This window comes from Lactuca saligna, chromosome 8 (assembly GCF_052625555.1).
Source record: "Lactuca saligna cultivar CGN05327 chromosome 8, ASM5262555v1, whole genome shotgun sequence".
Lineage (NCBI taxonomy): Eukaryota > Viridiplantae > Streptophyta > Magnoliopsida > Asterales > Asteraceae > Lactuca > Lactuca saligna.
The window spans coordinates 25,629,508-25,645,846 of NC_136424.1; the positions used below are offsets into that span (position 1 = coordinate 25,629,508).

Here is a 16,339-nt window from a genome sequence, read left to right on the forward strand (position 1 = left end):
GTGTCGGTTAACCACACACGCTTCACTAACCGACTTAAGCAAAGTGCAAAGTCTAATTTCATGGATTAGCACCTTATTCACATTTTCCTAAGTAACTAAGATTGGGTATTTATAAGAGTTTAGTTACTTAGTATTTATCATTAATACTTTTAATGAAGAGCGAATTCTAGTCCTTGTCCTACCCGTTCGGCTAACGACCTTCCACTAGTCAAGGAAGCGGTGGGTGAGAGTGGAAACCCATTAAACTGTCATTTTATAGACAGTAACATTATACCTCCCTTATAGATCGGCTTCGTGAATGAGGCCTACTAACGGTAAGACTGACTTTACTCTTATACATATATATATATATATATATATATATATATATATATATATATATATTATTAACTTATAATATTATAAAGTATAAAGGTTGAATTTTAACTTTTAAAATTCTAAGGGCTAACTTGGAATTAAAGTATTCATAAGTGAAAACTTTTCAAATTCCAAAATGTGAGGGAAAGTTTTGAAACTATTCAAAACTAATTAATTCCATAACTTGTGTGTTTAAAGTAGTTTTAATTAAAAGACTCTTCAAGTTCCATAACTTGAGGACAAGTTATGGAAGACTTTAAACTAATAAAAGAATGTACCTTTTCTTTATTTTATAACTTATGGAATTAATTAAGGTTACACATTTACTTAATGAAGTGACTTTTGAACCTCCATAACTTGAGGACAAGTTATGGAGTCATAAAACCATTTAATGAGAACAAGACTCTTCATTTTGTAACCTTTGCCATCTTTTATGAGTTTTAAGAAACTTAAATGTGACCTTTCATGTAACTTGAGGACACGTTACACAAACACATTTTAGAATCTTCTCTTAGATTAAAATGGATTGAAAACACATAATCAATTAACTTATCTAGTAGTTTAAGCAACTCATATGAACAAAGACAATACACATCAAACTTTTTCATGTAATTAGCATAACTTTTAAACTAATACAACACATGAATCTATTGACAATTATCTTTGGAATTGGATTAGTATGAACATTACCACATCAAAAACAAGTTTATAAGTTCACAAACATCTTAGGGTAATGTTTCTCGTCCAATTCCAGCCAAAACAATCGAATATATGTTGTCAGGGGGTCCAACTCGTCGAGTGCACGAACCAACTCGACGAGTTGGATGCTTTTTGCCTTGGACTCGTCGAGTCCCTTCATGGACTCGGCGAGTCTAGTGTGCAAACAGCTCCAAACTTTGATTTTTCAGCCAATTTTGCAAGTATAACAAGAAAACAAGCCTAGGCTCTGATACCACTGTTGGGTTTTGAGCATTCTAACACTCCTATGGTGTACATGCAACCCTAAATACCTTGGATCTATGTTTTCTCTAATATACATGCAAATACTAATATTCCAAGGTATTACCCTATCTAGCATACAATCATAGATACTTGGGTAATAATATTGATAGAATACATACCTCTTGTAGTGTAGCTTGACTCCATGGGGCTTGAGTGCCTAGTTCCTCAAATGTGACACCTCAAATGGCTCACACAACATCAAATGCTATTGGAATAACTTAGAGAGAAATCCACACTTCATGAATTAGGCTAGCCCTTCTTTTACACACACTAATGGGCAATTTTGGTGAATAATATGATGCTTATATAGTGTGTTACAATTAGGGTTACACCATGTAAACCCCAATTGTCATGACCTTTCATTTCCATGACCCATGGGTTATGTAACCTCCATGGAGCATCCTATGGGTTTAACTCAACTTGATTATCCATAGAGCTTTGGCCCACTATATAATTTATGGATGATTTACACAATCAACCCATATATTTAACTAGTCTTCTTTTGATCACAAAATTAATTCTAAATTAATTCTTGATCAATACTACTTAAATATTAGTATTCTTATTATTAATATATTAGAACTTATAATATATTAATAACCATAAGTGTCTTATTTCTCTCATTTAGTTTATCCAAGTGCATGATGCCATGCAACCCAAATGGACCATGCCGGGTCAGGTCAAGTACATACCAAATATAGTTATGGACTTAGATATTAATCCAACAAAGCTGATAACTACTCTTAGGGTAAAATGACTATTTTACCCCTGGTTAAAGTTAATATCCTGGTCAAAGTCAACTCGCAATTGACCTGACTCGCCGAGTTGGGCCGCCAACTTGCCGAGTCCCTATTTTTTCATCTGACCCCTTCCTAACTTCACTCGTCGACGTTAGTAAAGACTCGCCGAGTTTTCCTTCTATAATATCATCGAATGAACCTTCATCCGACTCGGCGAGTTGTATGAACAACTCGTCAAGTTCACCTTCATCCTATGAATATGTCCAGTTTGCGACTTGCCAAGTTGTATGAACAGCTCGTCGAGTTTATCTTCAAAGGGTTGGGAGATTGCATTGGACCCGCCGAGTCTGTTCATGCACTTGCCGAGTCCTATGATTCTCAGGTCTATGGCTAAGTCTAGTATGTTGAGTCACTCCTCTGGACCCTTCCAAGACCCTTCTAACACTCAACTGGGTTCCTTTGAACCTTAACAGACGGGGGACTCAAGCCCTGGACTCGACGAGTTCCAAGAACAACTCGACGAGTCAGCGCTATCCAAGTCTTATATCTCGATTTCTGATGTACAACACTCATCCAAAAGACAGATATGGGCTTTTAAGATCGATCTAGCACGTAAAGTTATGAACTTTACGTGCATGCATGGGAGTATAAGCTTAATGGACACAAAAATGAGGTCTAAAGGTGCATGTGGCTCTCAAAGTTGGCCACTTTAGGCCATGTAGTCCCCTAAGGACCCTGGATTTGGAATCTTAACCCCCAATCATGCTTGCACTCATTATTGGTCACCAAAAATGGTTCCTAAAAGCCCTAATTCACTCCAAAAAAGGATCTAGAACATGAATGAACAAGGTATAAGCTTTATACTTCTAAGGAACTGTAGATTCTGCACAAACTCAAAATCTCCTGGTTTCCTCTTGGCTTCTCAAGCTTTTCCTTCTTTCTTGTGATCACAAACTATCAAAATCACCAAAAAGGGCCTTAGATCTTCATAAAAAGATTAGGGTTTCAGTATGAGGTGCTCTGTTAACATAAGGGACGATGAAGGCTGCATTAAGACGTTTAAATAGGGTGCAATCCCTCAAATTTAGGGTTTTATCCAAACAGCGCCTACTCGTCAAGTCGGTTTGCCGACTCGCCGAGTAGGCCACTAAACTCCCGTGTCCAAAGTTGATTCTACTCGACGAGTTGGACCTTTAACTCGCCGAGTCCCAGGATAAAATGTTATAATTACTTGAATGAAAATACATACCAGGAACCGGGTGCTACAACACGTACGCCCAACGTATGGGCGGCTCCTCCGCGATCAATCATGTAGAGTACGTTAAGCGTACTCATAAGTATGCGTAGTGTACTCAATGGACCAATTATGTTAAAATAGGAATTATTCGAGGGTTTCAAGTCATACCTGGTTTAGGGCGTTACATCTAAGAGTGCACCCCATGTAAACTTGTTGAAGTCATCAGGATAAACTCTTTTCTGTTTTTTAGTTGTTGTAATCGACACGTACAAACCAGGTTCTGATACCACTTTTTGGAAACAAATCAAATAAAAACACAAAATTTGGAGGAGTTTAACAGAAAACAATGAAGAAGACTGGTTGCCTTGTACATAGAACACAATTCATTATTAATTACTGCAACAACAGAACATTACATGGACACGTACTATATATAGACCTAAACTGTCAAATGACAGTTACTATCCCAACCAATGCATCGGTCAAATGAAACCCATTCAAACCAACACAATTGTTCGATCTAATCGGTCTAGAATAAATACCATAAATACTAATAATAAATACTATTTTAATAGATAATTACCAAACTCCCCTTGTCTAACTTATATTTTCCAACAGATTCTAGAATAGTTTTACCATAGTATATAAGTTATAGTAGGGTTGAATGTAAAATAAGCCACCTTGTGCATTCTCTCTTTGTGAGAGTTCTTAATCACAATTGGTTTTTGATTACTTATTGTTCTTTATTGCTTGATATTTTGTTTTTACGTTTATACATTGAACATTATTGGGTTCAGAATCTATTTTGGGTATGTGGTTGAGGTTAGGATTGTAATTAGGTTTGAGATTGGATTTGGAAATAGGGTTAGGAATAGGCTTGAAATTAGGGTTGGAGTGAAATTGGAATTGGGTTTCTAGAATGTTCTCAAATAGGGTGAAATCACTTTGGGATTGTAATTGAGATTGAGATTGAAATTGGGGTTGAGATTAGAATCGAGGATGAAATTGACTAGGATATGAATTGTAGTATGAATCGACACCAGAATAATAGAAAGTAAGGGTGAAACTGTAATGCGATCCATTTGAGGTTGGTAGAAGACGGGTGATGAAGGGTTTGAAGTGGTTGTGTTTTGGGTATTTTTTTTTTTGGTTCAACTTGAAATGTTTTGGTTGGAGGAAACCATTTTCACCAAAATAAGAAGAATGTTTGAGTGAAATATGGAGAATACTCAAAATCGTGGTGTGATACAAAATTGGATAGATGTTGATATCTATATCAGTTGAAAGAGGATTAAAAATTTAAATTTTGGTTGAAAAAGCCGGATAATCTTTTTTGAAAATTGGTAAAAAATTAATTGGTTTTTAATTTGAATATTCTCTCTCCTATTTTAGCCGTTACCGAGTTTCACTGTCAAGCTCAACATATTTATGTCAAGACGGGATATACATCGAAACAACCTCAACTCATGTCGAAATGTTGCCGAGCCACTCTTAAGAACCAAACGTTATTTTGACCTCAATAAAAATATAAAATTTATTTCATAAACAAGCTTTAGTTACAATCATCATTATTGTGAATCCCACTCAATTATTTTAAAATCTTGCAAGACCTAAAGAAATGATTAGATAGATGTTAGAATCTTGAAAGTTTTATGAGTCTCGCAACGCAAAGCAACGCAACACTTGGCTCAGCACCTTCGTCCCTTGGGTCGCCTAGTTACCCTTCTTCTTCATCACCCCCTATCCCCCACTTCAGGTGCTCTTATACACACCCATATTTTATACATAAAGTTTTACACACTCTCTCTCTATCTCTTCCCAATCTTGCTCATGCAAAGAATCTTCATTCCACCCTTCACTTCACCCCACCGATCTTATCTAACATAATTCAAACAACAAACCCAATTCCAATTTCCAGGGTTGCAAGATTTCCAGGATCTGTTGCCCCTACCTCCGTAAACTCCTAGATTCCTGTCATTTCCAATTCGGAGGCGGGACCGAATGCAAGTTTATTTGATTTGAAAGGGATAAAACACACGAAGCTCTACGAAATTGATTGATGTGAAGAGGGTTCGCTTTTTTTGTTTTTTATTATTGGTTTACTAGGGTTAAGTGATCGTCTCGGGTTTTCAATTTGAGATCTGGATGATAGATTCTGAATTCAGAGGCCGATAAAGAAATTGATTTGCAAAAGATGGACATGGATTATAATGGGGATGCGGGTTTTCTTGACCCTGAATTGTTACAGCTGAATGAAGTGTCTCCTTTGGCTCTTAAGTCAAATCCTTATGTTGCCGAGAAGCTGTTCGAGCAATGGCTTTCCCTTCCGGAAACAACTCTTTTGGTAATACTATATGACTTATCTTTCTTATCGTCCCTAATTACTGTATCTTATTGATGTTTTCTTCATCTTAGTACATTTTAGCTGTTGTTTGGTTTCTGTAAGATGTAGCTAGACTAAGGTGGCAAAGTGGCTGCTGATAGATTCTGAATTTCAATGCCCTTTACTATGTTGATCAACAGTTATCTCATCTAAGTCACTTGAGTGAGCTAACACATTAACCTTTTACAAAAACTGCATACACCAATTGGAAACCCGTATTTTGCCTAATGTTTGGAAGGCTTACATGCATTAAATGTCGGTTGGCTATGTTAGGCACACCATGTGTTATGAAATAGGGATGTTGAAGGAAAGACAATAATGGCATAAACAAACAAGACTTGGAACATTGTCTAATTAGTTTACTAGTAGAAATTGTTGCTTAGGTTTGTAATCACAATCAATGAGGTCTTTACTTTAATAGTCTTTTACTAAACTTTGGTTTCAGTGTCCAAAGTTCACTTTCAGTCTTGTTACCATGTTGATTCTGAAAGCATGTGTTATGCTTTTTACAAAACACTTGTGTAGAAATGAAATCGGTGATGATATTTTGTGTGTGAATGGATGTAGGTGAAATCATTGTTCAACAATGCTAAAGCAGGTGTTCCATTAAATGTTAGTGGATCAGTTTCAAGCCCAAAAGCTTCTTCCATGAACTCAATACCTTCCATGTTTCCTGCTGGAAGTGCACCTCCACTTTCACCAAGAAGTTCATCTGGTTCTCCTCGGATCACAAAACAGAGGGCAGGTCCTTCTGTTTTAGGGTCTCCTTTAAAAGTACTGAGTGAGCCAGTTAAAGAGTTGATTCCTCAGTTTTACTTTCAGAATGGTCCTCCTCCTCCTAATGAACTTAAAGAAAGATGCTTGCTTAAAAGCAACCAGTTTTTCTATGGTCATCCAGATGGATTACAACTGCATGAATTCAAACTGCTTACTAAGGAAATTTGCAAACTGCCTTCCTTCTTCTCCACTGCCCTTTTTAAAAAGATTGATGTTGATGGCACTGGTGTTGTCACAAGGTATCCTTTCTTTGAAAAAAAGTTGTGTTTGATGTTATTATCTTGTATTTGAGCTATTTAACATGGCTGCAGGGATGCGTTTGTTGATTATTGGGTGAATGGCAACATGTTGATAAAAGATGTTGCAACCCAAATATATACAATATTGAAACAGCCTGATTTGAGATATCTCACTCAGGTATTTCTTACTTTCTTGTATCCATTAAGTCATGTAAAAAACATCCTTGTTTGTGGGCTTAATGTTATTATCACCAGCAAGTAGTCACATTGATAGATCAATTCCTTCCAAAAAGAAAAGCATTATATATAGTATGAATTATGATATTCTTGTATGTATTTGAATTTTGAGGTGTGTGTTCTTTTACCTGATTGTTTGGAAACTGTACAATAGGAGGATTTTAAACCCATACTTCGGGAACTATTGGCAACTCATCCAGGTTTGGAGTTCTTACAGAGTACACCCGAATTTCAGGAGAGATATGGTATGTTATGTTTCTATCAATATCTTATTTACTTCAAACATAACATGATGCTCAAACCCTTAACTTTCATAATTAAGTATAAACAATGCTGATAAATCAATAACTTGGTGTGCATCTACTTTAGCAAATGAACATAGAAGAGTAATGAAATCACGCGTGAATGTCCAATCACATGATCTTAGTTGCTTTAATCTTTTTTTTTTTTTAAAAAAAAAAAACATTGGAGTTGTAATTATTGATATAAAATAATGTTTATGATTGGTTTGGTGTGAATTGTGATGAGCAGCTGAAACGGTTATATACAGAATTTTCTACTACATGAATAGAGCAGGTGATTCACGTCTTACCCTTAGAGAACTCAAACGTGGAAATTTAGTTGCTGCAATGCAGCATGCAGATGAAGAAGAGGACATTAACAAAGTTTTAAGGTAATAATCATCATCATCATCATCATCTTTGTTTACTAGATTAGTATTATAATTCATTATTTTTGGTTACAGATATTTCTCTTATGAGCACTTCTATGTAATTTATTGCAAATTCTGGGAGCTGGACACGGATCATGATTTCTTGATAGATAAAGAGAACCTTATACGATATGGTAATCATGCACTCACATACAGAATTGTTGACAGAATATTTTCACAGGTTTGTGTTTCTTTTTAATCTTTTTTCTTTTTGTTTTCTATCTTCTGCTTTTCTTTTTAATTCTCCATCAATCTCTTATCTCTCTCTCAGGTACCCAGAAAGTTCACCAGTAATGTTGAAGGAAAAATGGGATATGAAGATTTTGTTTATTTCATTTTATCCGAAGAAGATAAATCATCAGAGCCAAGTCTGGAATACTGGTACTACTGTACTTACCTTTCTTCATGATTGATTTAGATTTAGAATTAGAATTATTTATTAATAAGTTTTGTTTGATTTGATTTCAGGTTCAAGTGTGTAGATTTAGATGCAAACGGTGTGATTACAAGGAATGAAATGCAATTCTTCTATGAAGAACAGTTGCATCGAATGGAATGCATGGCCCAAGAGCCTGTTCTTTTTGAAGACATTTTGTGTCAAATAGTCGACATGATTGGACCAAAGGCAATAAATAAACTAGTGTTAATTTTGTTTGCTTTGAGTATTTTAATACTAATAATAATATGGTTTGGTGTGTAGGATGAAGGGTATTTTACATTGGGTGATATGAAAGGAAGCAAACTTGCAGGAAGTGTTTTCAATATCCTTTTTAATCTGAACAAATTCATGGCATTTGAAACACGTGATCCGTTTCTGATACGTCAAGAACGTGAGAATCCAACATTGACAGAGTGGGACCGGTTTGCACATCGGGAATACATACGGCTTTCAATGGAGGAAGATGCTGAAGATGCCTCTAATGGTAGCGCAGATGTCTGGGATGAATCTCTTGAAGCCCCTTTCTGATTTTAAGGTGACTTACTTACCCTCTTTTTTACCACCTTCATCACATATCTTGGATCTTATCCTTATCGATGTTTTTGGATGAAAGGTGAATGAACTTGAAGAATTCTTTAATTTAAGCTTTGTGGGTGATAGAAGGGTGTAAAGTTTTTGGGATTAGTGGGTGAGGAAGGAGGATGTAGATGATATGATGTGGTGTTGTTGCAGTTGAATGGTGAATGGAAGAAGATGATGATGATGTTGTTTTGAGGTTGAGGTGCTTTAATTGGAAGCATTTATTAGTAGTGCCCTTTGAATAGTTGCTCTGTTTGACTTTGACTTTGACTTCTACAAATAGATGTTTTATGTTTTTTCTTTTTATACAATTTGTGCATCAAACATTTTCTGGATGGGGTCTAGTGTTTGTATTTAATATGTTTGAAATTGAATGTCTTTGTTGTTAATGTCAAAATAAAAATATAAATTCCATTTCACCTCTTCTTTTTAAACAAAAAGGGTCAATTGTATTGTATGTAAAACAGTAAAAGAAATTATCTTTAGTCCGTTTTTATTAAAAAGAATGTACTTTCAAAATCAATGCTAAAAAATAAAAAAATACTTGTATCAATCAATATACGATAAACGATTATAACCAAGAATCCACTCTTGTAAACTAAACACAAAGGAACAAAAATTTACAGAATAATCTCTAGATCTTGAAGCATAATTCCAATGTGATGTCTCCCTTTTCTTTTTATTTATATATATTCCAAGTTTGGTTACTTTTGTGATTAGAAGTTTGTGAAACAAAATGTCATTATATATATAAATATATTGTGTGATCATGTAATAAAATATTCATATAATTCAAAAAAGTAACAAAAGACCCATAACTTTGATACCAAACCAAACCATATTTAGTCTAGTAATCTAAATATATGATTAGCATAAGTTGGAAACACCAAAAGTAATGTTGAAAATTTGAAAGAATAAAAAGCAAAAGGGCATCTATATTAATACTTTTAGATTATTAGTTGTAACACTAACACATTGGCTTTCACAAATCACAAAAAAACAACTCTTTATTGCCACGCTGTGTCAGGATCAGCACCACATGAGATACAGAGTGAAGAGAGAGAGTAGCTTGAAACTTGAAAGAGGGTAAATAAGAACAACAAAAAGTAAAAAAGAAATATAAAAAGTAAAGGGAAGATAGATGCCCACTTTCATAGTTTCCTTGTTCCATTTGAACAAAAATCGTCTGCAAAAATCACCATAAAGAAGAAAACCACCCCTCTTACTTTGAGTTTAGAGTTAGAGTAATTACATTATACACTCGTCTGTTCTATAAAAAAGGAGAGAGAGAGAGAGAGAGAGAAAAAAAAAATCGAGATCTGATTTCGGTCAGTGAGTTGCCAACATGACGATCCATATGCATCGCCATAGATAGACCTTCTGAAAGCTTTTCGCTTTTTCCCTTTTAGTTCTCATTCAAGAAAACCCATTAGATCGATTCAACTCCTAGAGGTATCTATCTTTCTGCTAATTTCTTCTTTCTCTTTTCTCTTCGAGCTAAACTATGTTGAAAAGTATCAATCTTTACCAAAACCCATCTCAGTTTTTTTTCTGGATTTCTAGTCAAGTATTTCGATTTTAGGTTTCAGTAATGGGATAATTTCTTAAAAAACAAGACGGATCTGTTTTCTTAGTCGAATTATCTAACTTATTATCGGTGTTATACTTCACTTTACTTTTTGTTTTTAGATTGAGCAAGAGAGTTTGAGCATGCTACGGAAGAATTTGTAGATGAACACAAAGATTCAAATGGAAGATTGGTCAAAGTATTCCCATAGTCCTGCACATTTAGCTGTAGTACGAGGTGACCATACAGCCCTCAAGAACATTATCTCAATCCTCCCTCGCTTAGCAAAAGCAGGCGATGTTACAACCGAAGCCGAATCAATAGCCGCCGAATCAGATGCCGATGCCGTCTCAGCCGTAATCGACCGCCGCGATGTTCCATTCCGCGAAACCCCTCTTCATTTAGCTGTTCGTCTGAAAGATCCGATTTCAGCCGAGATTTTAATGGCGGCTGGAGCAGATTGGAGTCTTCAAAACGAAAATGGATGGAGTGCACTTCAAGAAGCTGTGTGTAATCGGGAAGAAAACATAGCCATGATCATCGCTAGACATTATCAGCCTCTCGCATGGGCTAAATGGTGTCGTAGGCTCCCTCGTATCACCTCTTCTGCTTCCCGGATTCGTGATTTTTACATGGAAATAACATTCCATTTTGAAAGCTCTGTGATTCCGTTTATAGGCAGAATCGCTCCTTCTGATACTTACAGGATTTGGAAACGTGGGTCGAATCTTCGAGCTGATATGACTCTTGCTGGATTTGATGGGTTTAGAATCCAAAGATCTGATCAGACTTTCATGTTTTTAGGAGATGGGTTTTGTTCTGAAGATGGTAAAGTCTCATTGCCTCCTGGTTCTTTAATCGTTCTTTCTCATAAAGAAAAAGAAATCACAAACGCATTAGAGGGAGCTGGAGCACAGCCTTCTGAATCTGAAGTTGCTCATGAAGTTGCATTAATGTCTCAAACAAACATGTATAGACCTGGAATCGATGTTACACAAGCTGAACTTGTTCCTCATTTGAATTGGAGGCGACAAGAAAGAACAGAAGTTGTGGGCCCATGGAAAAGCAAGGTTTTTGATATGCTTCATGTGATGGTGAGTGTGAAATCAAGAAGGGTTCCTGGTGCCATGACAGATGAAGAGCTTTTTTCCACAAATGATCACGAAAGGGTAACTGGAAATGATGAATATGATGATGTTTTGACACCTGAAGAAAAAATGCAACTGGATTCAGCCCTAAAGGGAGGGAATCCAGATGGGATTTGTGATGATGAAGAACATGAAAATGGTCATACGGGTTCATCTGGAAACATTGAATCAAATGGTGTAACAAAGGATAAAAAAGGTTGGTTTGGTTGGAACAAGAAAGGTTCAAAAACTGGAGGTGGAGGTGATGATGATCATGAGGACTCAAAGATTTTAAAGAAGTTTTCTAAGTTAAATGATAGTCAACAAAAGTCTTCATCTGAGGACAATGGGGAGGGTAAAAAGGGGAAAGATAAGAGTGGTAAGAAGAAAAAGAAGAAAGGATCTGTGACAGAGGGTAAGCATGAAAGTGAGTATAAAAAAGGGTTGAGGCCTGTTTTATGGTTGACACCTGATTTTCCATTGAAAACGGATGAGCTTTTGCCTTTACTTGATATTTTAGCTAATAAGGTTAAGGCCATAAGGAGATTAAGGGAGCTTTTAACTACTAAACTACCTCAAGGCATGTTTCCAGTCAAGGTATAATCTTTTGCTCTGTTTTTCTTTAGTTTGTAATGTGATTATAGATTGTTTTTTGTCTTTACTTATGCATAACATTGCTTTTCAAGTAGAAAGAACGACTTAATAGAGAAAGACAGGAAAACGAGGCTTTTCCCATTAAGTCATAACTTTTTGCAAATTTCCCTTTCCTTCTTAATGTTGTTACTAAAAAGTTGTTCAAAGAATATTTGGGGAAATAACAGTGTACTTGGGAAAATTGAAGGAAAAAGTAAATTAGGGAATATTGGAAGTTTGTATGACAAAAACATAATTTAATGGGATCATGATCTCTATCTGTTATTGCAGATTGCAATTCCAATTGTACCAACAATTAGGGTTCTTGTAACATTTACAAAATTCGAGGAGCTACAACCTCCATCGGAGGAATTTTCAACTCCTCTATCAAGTCCAGCTCATTTCCAAGATGCTAATAAATCCAAAGAAGCAGAAGGATCAGGTTCATGGATCTCATGGATGAAAGGAGGAGGTCAATCAAGCGACAATGAAGCTAGCAGCAGCTTTAGAGATGAAACAGATCCGTTTAATATTCCATCTGATTACATGTGGGTGGATGCTAATGAGAAGAAACGTAGGATGAAAGCTAAGAAAGCTAAGATTAAGAAACATAATAAGAAGCAGCAATCAGCAGCTAGGAATCTTGAAAATGGAAATGGTGGAGAACGCAGAGTAAATGAAGAATTGGAATAAGTGTGGTTGAGTTGAGTTGGATTTAGCAACAAAAGATAAGATGAATCGTGTTCTTTATTGGGTTTGATTGAGGATGATGGGATTTAGGGTTTTAAGTTGTTGAGATTGAGTAAGAAGAGGTATATGATCTTCTTGTTTGTTGTTCCATTGTTGTAACTTGTAATTTTAGTTTTGAAATTTGAAATGTGATGCTGAAAAATTGAAATTCAGTTGGGTTTTTGGGTACCATGTTTTGTGACTCTGAAACATGGTGCATTGATAATTATTTTATTTTGTTATTATTATGTTGTTTACTTGTATTTTCTTTTTATTAAATTATATACAGTTTGTTAGCGTGGGTGATATTTTCTTGTACTATGATAAAGTCATCATTTCATTTATTAAAATTTGAAAAATACACATATAAATCTAAGAGGACAAGTATGGGCAATACCAATACTTTTATTAAGATAGTACATGCATCATGCAATAATGCAAGATATTTTTAGCACTCCACTTGTATAGTTGTATAATATTAGACAAATTTGAGGTCAAGTAAAGATCCATCTAGAGGTAAGAAACTTGTACTCGATGTAAATGTGAATTTTGTTCATTCTAAAAACAAACTTTGGCATGCGAAATTTTTTCATAAAAAGTTATTTAAACATGGATACTTCGTGACAGTATATGATAAGAAACTGGCTTAGTTTATTAGTAGAATCCATGATTTGATATTTTATTACTTGTTTTATTATTATTATTATTATTATTATTATTATTATAAGTTACACATATGACCTATTTGGTTTGTAATAGTCTATAGTTTTGATCTTTTAACTTTTTATTTTAGTAATTCGATCTCTAGAAGAAAAGGAGACGTTTCAAAAAGTCACAAAAACCTGATTTTTTGTAACTTTACATGTAAAAATTACACCAAAAGTTATTTTGTTAATCCAAACACATTTTAAATAGTTTTTTTTTTTTTTTTTTCAAAAAGTCCTACAAAAAGGACTTATGCTGTTAAAAAGCAATCTCAAACACCTCCTTATACTATGATTTTTTATTGCGGTTTTACTTACACCTCTTATATGCTATTCTAAAGAGATGACCAATCCATCATCTACAACTTATATCCTGGTCTATATCTTTCATGTCCAACAACCAAGCCCCCACCCTTAGAGTATGTTTGATTTGAATATATATCGAAAAACTATTCCCGGCGAAAACTTGTCTCCTTAGAAATAGAAACATAACGACCACTATGAACAATGACAATAACATCTACATGATTTAGGATGTCTTGCAAACCAAAACATAACAAAAAACACGTGGATGAACCTTTTTTGCTTAGAAAATGAACGGTAACATTATCTGTGTTTGCAATGAGAAAAGGAGTGTCCGGTATAATAAGCCAATATCTAGTTACCGCAAAACCGATCCAAATTCAATGAGTGATATATGTTGTCGAAATAATCTTTATAAATCAACGAGTATTCTTCGGTCTATGGTAATAACTTTGTGATACAGAAAAGATATGTAGAATGAACATATCATTTTTCCAAATATGTGGTTGCACGAATAATTTGAGTTTTATACATAGTATCTTGATAATATATATCATGATTTATAAAAACATACTTCAGTAATCCAAGGATTCCCATTTTATAAAAAAGATGCATAATAATTTAACATGATTTCAGTTAAGTTACAGGAAATATGTATAGAGACAGTTTTAAATGGTCAAACATCATTTTCCAAATGAAAGATCAGAAATGTCATAAACAGAAATCCAAGAAAAAAAATCAAAACTACAATGGATAAGTGAACTACATAAAATAAAAGACACATCAAAATCTCCCACGCCCCCTACTGAACCCACCACCACGCCCACCACCACCACGAAAGCCACCACCTCTGCCGCCTCTCGGAGCACCTCTGCCACGGAAACCACCACCTCCACGCCCACCTCCTCTTCCACCCCCACGACCACCTCCTCTTCCACCACTTTGTGCTCCCCTGTAAATTCAAACCTCAAAAACCACAAACAAGATAACACCAAATCCAATATAACAATTAATTGAAAAGAAACATACTTTGGCTGTGGAAGAAATCTGGCTAATGGTAATAGCTTCATTGGGTCAATGTAGAACTTATCACCAGCACCATAAGAAGTTGCTACAATACCTTCCATCATTTTAACTGAGAAGAACTAAAAATTGAAGCAGAAAGAAGAACACATATTAGTACAAAAAAACACCAGCTTTTAACTAAAACATCAACGATAATGGCGAATGATCAAGTCTCACTCACTGATTCATTGATTGGACCAAAGATTTCATCAACTTTGCCTATTTGAGTTTTATTTTGAAGATAAATTGGGGCATTGAAGTAAGGTATTTTCTCATTCGTGAGCTTTGTCACTGCATCTCCCTCACAAGCATGAACAAATGACGAAACCTCTGCACAATTGAATTCAGAGTCAAAATCTCAGATTAACAGATCAAACTAATCGGATCTATAAAAACATGCAGTTCGAATGTTTAAAAATGCAACGGCATAAATGAAGGTGTCTGTTCACTTGTTTGAGCTCGACAACACATACGTTGACAAGATAATCAACGTCATTCGGATCAAATGTGTAAATTAGGTTTTTTAAGCATTGTTAAAGAGAGGAAGGAGGTGATTACAAACCTACAACTTCCTCAGGGGGGCCTTCGTTAAACCGGTCACCACCGAAACGACCACCACCGCCACCTCTTCCACCACGGCCACCTCCGAATCGGCCTCCACCATCCCTGCCGCCCCTGAAGCCGCCGCCACCACGACCCCGACTACCGAAACCGCCGCCTCTTGGAGGTCGCATTTTGTTGACAGCAGAGTAGCAGACGAATAATAACACTAGGGTTTTGTTAGGGTTTAGAGTATTTTTGGCTGCCTTGAACTTTTGCCTCTTTAAACCCACTAAGGTTTGGTTTGTGAATAAGTCGGTAAGAATTATTTTAGTATTGTTATTTGTTTTTATAGATTACGCTTAAAGATGGCTCAAAGTTTATATACAAAAATACAATCTACTTTTCTATAAATCAATTTTATTTCGTTTAAGTTTTCCATTATATATAATAACAAGGGAAATTAAATTGTTAATTATATTTTAGATGTACAAATATTCCTACTCACTAATATAATTATAAGTGTCATAATTTTATATATTTTAAACTATCTTATTAAGAGTATATTAGAAATATATCAAATTAAATTAAATTGAATGCTAGAATGATGATATGTATCATAATATTAGTGGGTAGAAATATTTATAAGCATAAAAATAAGAAACAATTTAATAAATCATATAACAAATATGAAAAAAATCAATTGAATTTCGTTTACGTTTTCAGTTATATAATAAAATGGAAATTTGGATATTTTGTTCTTTCAAACCAAACGAATATAATAAGTGAGAAAATTAAATAAACTAATCATATTACTTAAAGCGGAAAAATACAAAATATTTTCATATAAGTTTTAGAGAATTTTGCAAGTGACATTTACGGAATTTTATGCTACCCACACGGAAAAAAGAGAAATTTATTTATATAGTTATATACCATATTTTCATGAGAAAATGACTTATTAGACAA

General features: G+C 34.9%; 3 protein-coding genes across 3 annotated transcripts; 2 read left to right on the forward strand and 1 right to left on the reverse strand.

The window, feature by feature from the left end:
- Positions 1-4,975: 4,975 nt before the first annotated feature.
- On the forward strand, positions 4,976-9,037 carry LOC145009098 (serine/threonine protein phosphatase 2A regulatory subunit B''beta-like). Its single transcript, XM_078967765.1, has 10 exons — positions 4,976-5,680; positions 6,287-6,735; positions 6,808-6,913; positions 7,127-7,217; positions 7,504-7,645; positions 7,718-7,865; positions 7,956-8,065; positions 8,153-8,309; positions 8,385-8,658; positions 8,737-9,037. The coding sequence occupies exons 1-9, from the start codon at positions 5,531-5,533 to the stop codon at positions 8,649-8,651; spliced, it is 1,620 nt and encodes a 539-aa protein (XP_078823891.1). The 5' UTR covers positions 4,976-5,530; the 3' UTR covers positions 8,652-8,658; positions 8,737-9,037.
- Positions 9,038-9,834: 797 nt separating this feature from the next.
- Positions 9,835-13,003, forward strand: LOC145008925 (Ankyrin repeat family protein). Its single transcript, XM_078967548.1, has 3 exons — positions 9,835-10,154; positions 10,392-11,993; positions 12,321-13,003. The coding sequence occupies exons 2-3, from the start codon at positions 10,434-10,436 to the stop codon at positions 12,720-12,722; spliced, it is 1,962 nt and encodes a 653-aa protein (XP_078823674.1). The 5' UTR covers positions 9,835-10,154; positions 10,392-10,433; the 3' UTR covers positions 12,723-13,003.
- A 1,426-nt stretch (positions 13,004-14,429) lies between these two features.
- LOC145011366 (H/ACA ribonucleoprotein complex subunit 1-like protein 2) lies at positions 14,430-15,670 on the reverse strand. Its single transcript, XM_078970072.1, has 4 exons — positions 15,393-15,670; positions 15,012-15,160; positions 14,795-14,910; positions 14,430-14,717 (listed from the first exon to the last, which is right to left on the reverse strand). Exons 1-4 carry the CDS (start codon positions 15,562-15,564, stop codon positions 14,549-14,551), a joined length of 606 nt encoding a protein of 201 aa, XP_078826198.1. The 5' UTR covers positions 15,565-15,670; the 3' UTR covers positions 14,430-14,548.
- Between the last annotated feature and the right edge of the window lie 669 nt (positions 15,671-16,339).

Excerpts from the sequence above, each read along its gene's own strand:
- LOC145008925 (XM_078967548.1), top strand. The coding sequence starts at position 10,434 with ATGAACACAAAGATTCAAATGGAAGATTGGTCAAAGTATTCCCATAGT. Across the intron at positions 11,994-12,320 it reads AAGGCATGTTTCCAGTCAAG|ATTGCAATTCCAATTGTACC; the intron begins GTATAATCTTTT and ends CTGTTATTGCAG.
- LOC145009098 (XM_078967765.1), top strand. The coding sequence starts at position 5,531 with ATGGACATGGATTATAATGGGGATGCGGGTTTTCTTGACCCTGAATTG. Across the intron at positions 7,218-7,503 it reads CGAATTTCAGGAGAGATATG|CTGAAACGGTTATATACAGA; the intron begins GTATGTTATGTT and ends TGTGATGAGCAG. Across the intron at positions 7,646-7,717 it reads GACATTAACAAAGTTTTAAG|ATATTTCTCTTATGAGCACT; the intron begins GTAATAATCATC and ends TTTTGGTTACAG.
- LOC145011366 (XM_078970072.1), bottom strand. The coding sequence starts at position 15,564 with ATGCGACCTCCAAGAGGCGGCGGTTTCGGTAGTCGGGGTCGTGGTGGC. Across the intron at positions 14,911-15,011 it reads TTGGTCCAATCAATGAATCA|TTCTTCTCAGTTAAAATGAT; the intron begins GTGAGTGAGACT and ends TTCAATTTTTAG. Across the intron at positions 14,718-14,794 it reads AGATTTCTTCCACAGCCAAA|GGGAGCACAAAGTGGTGGAA; the intron begins GTATGTTTCTTT and ends TTGAATTTACAG.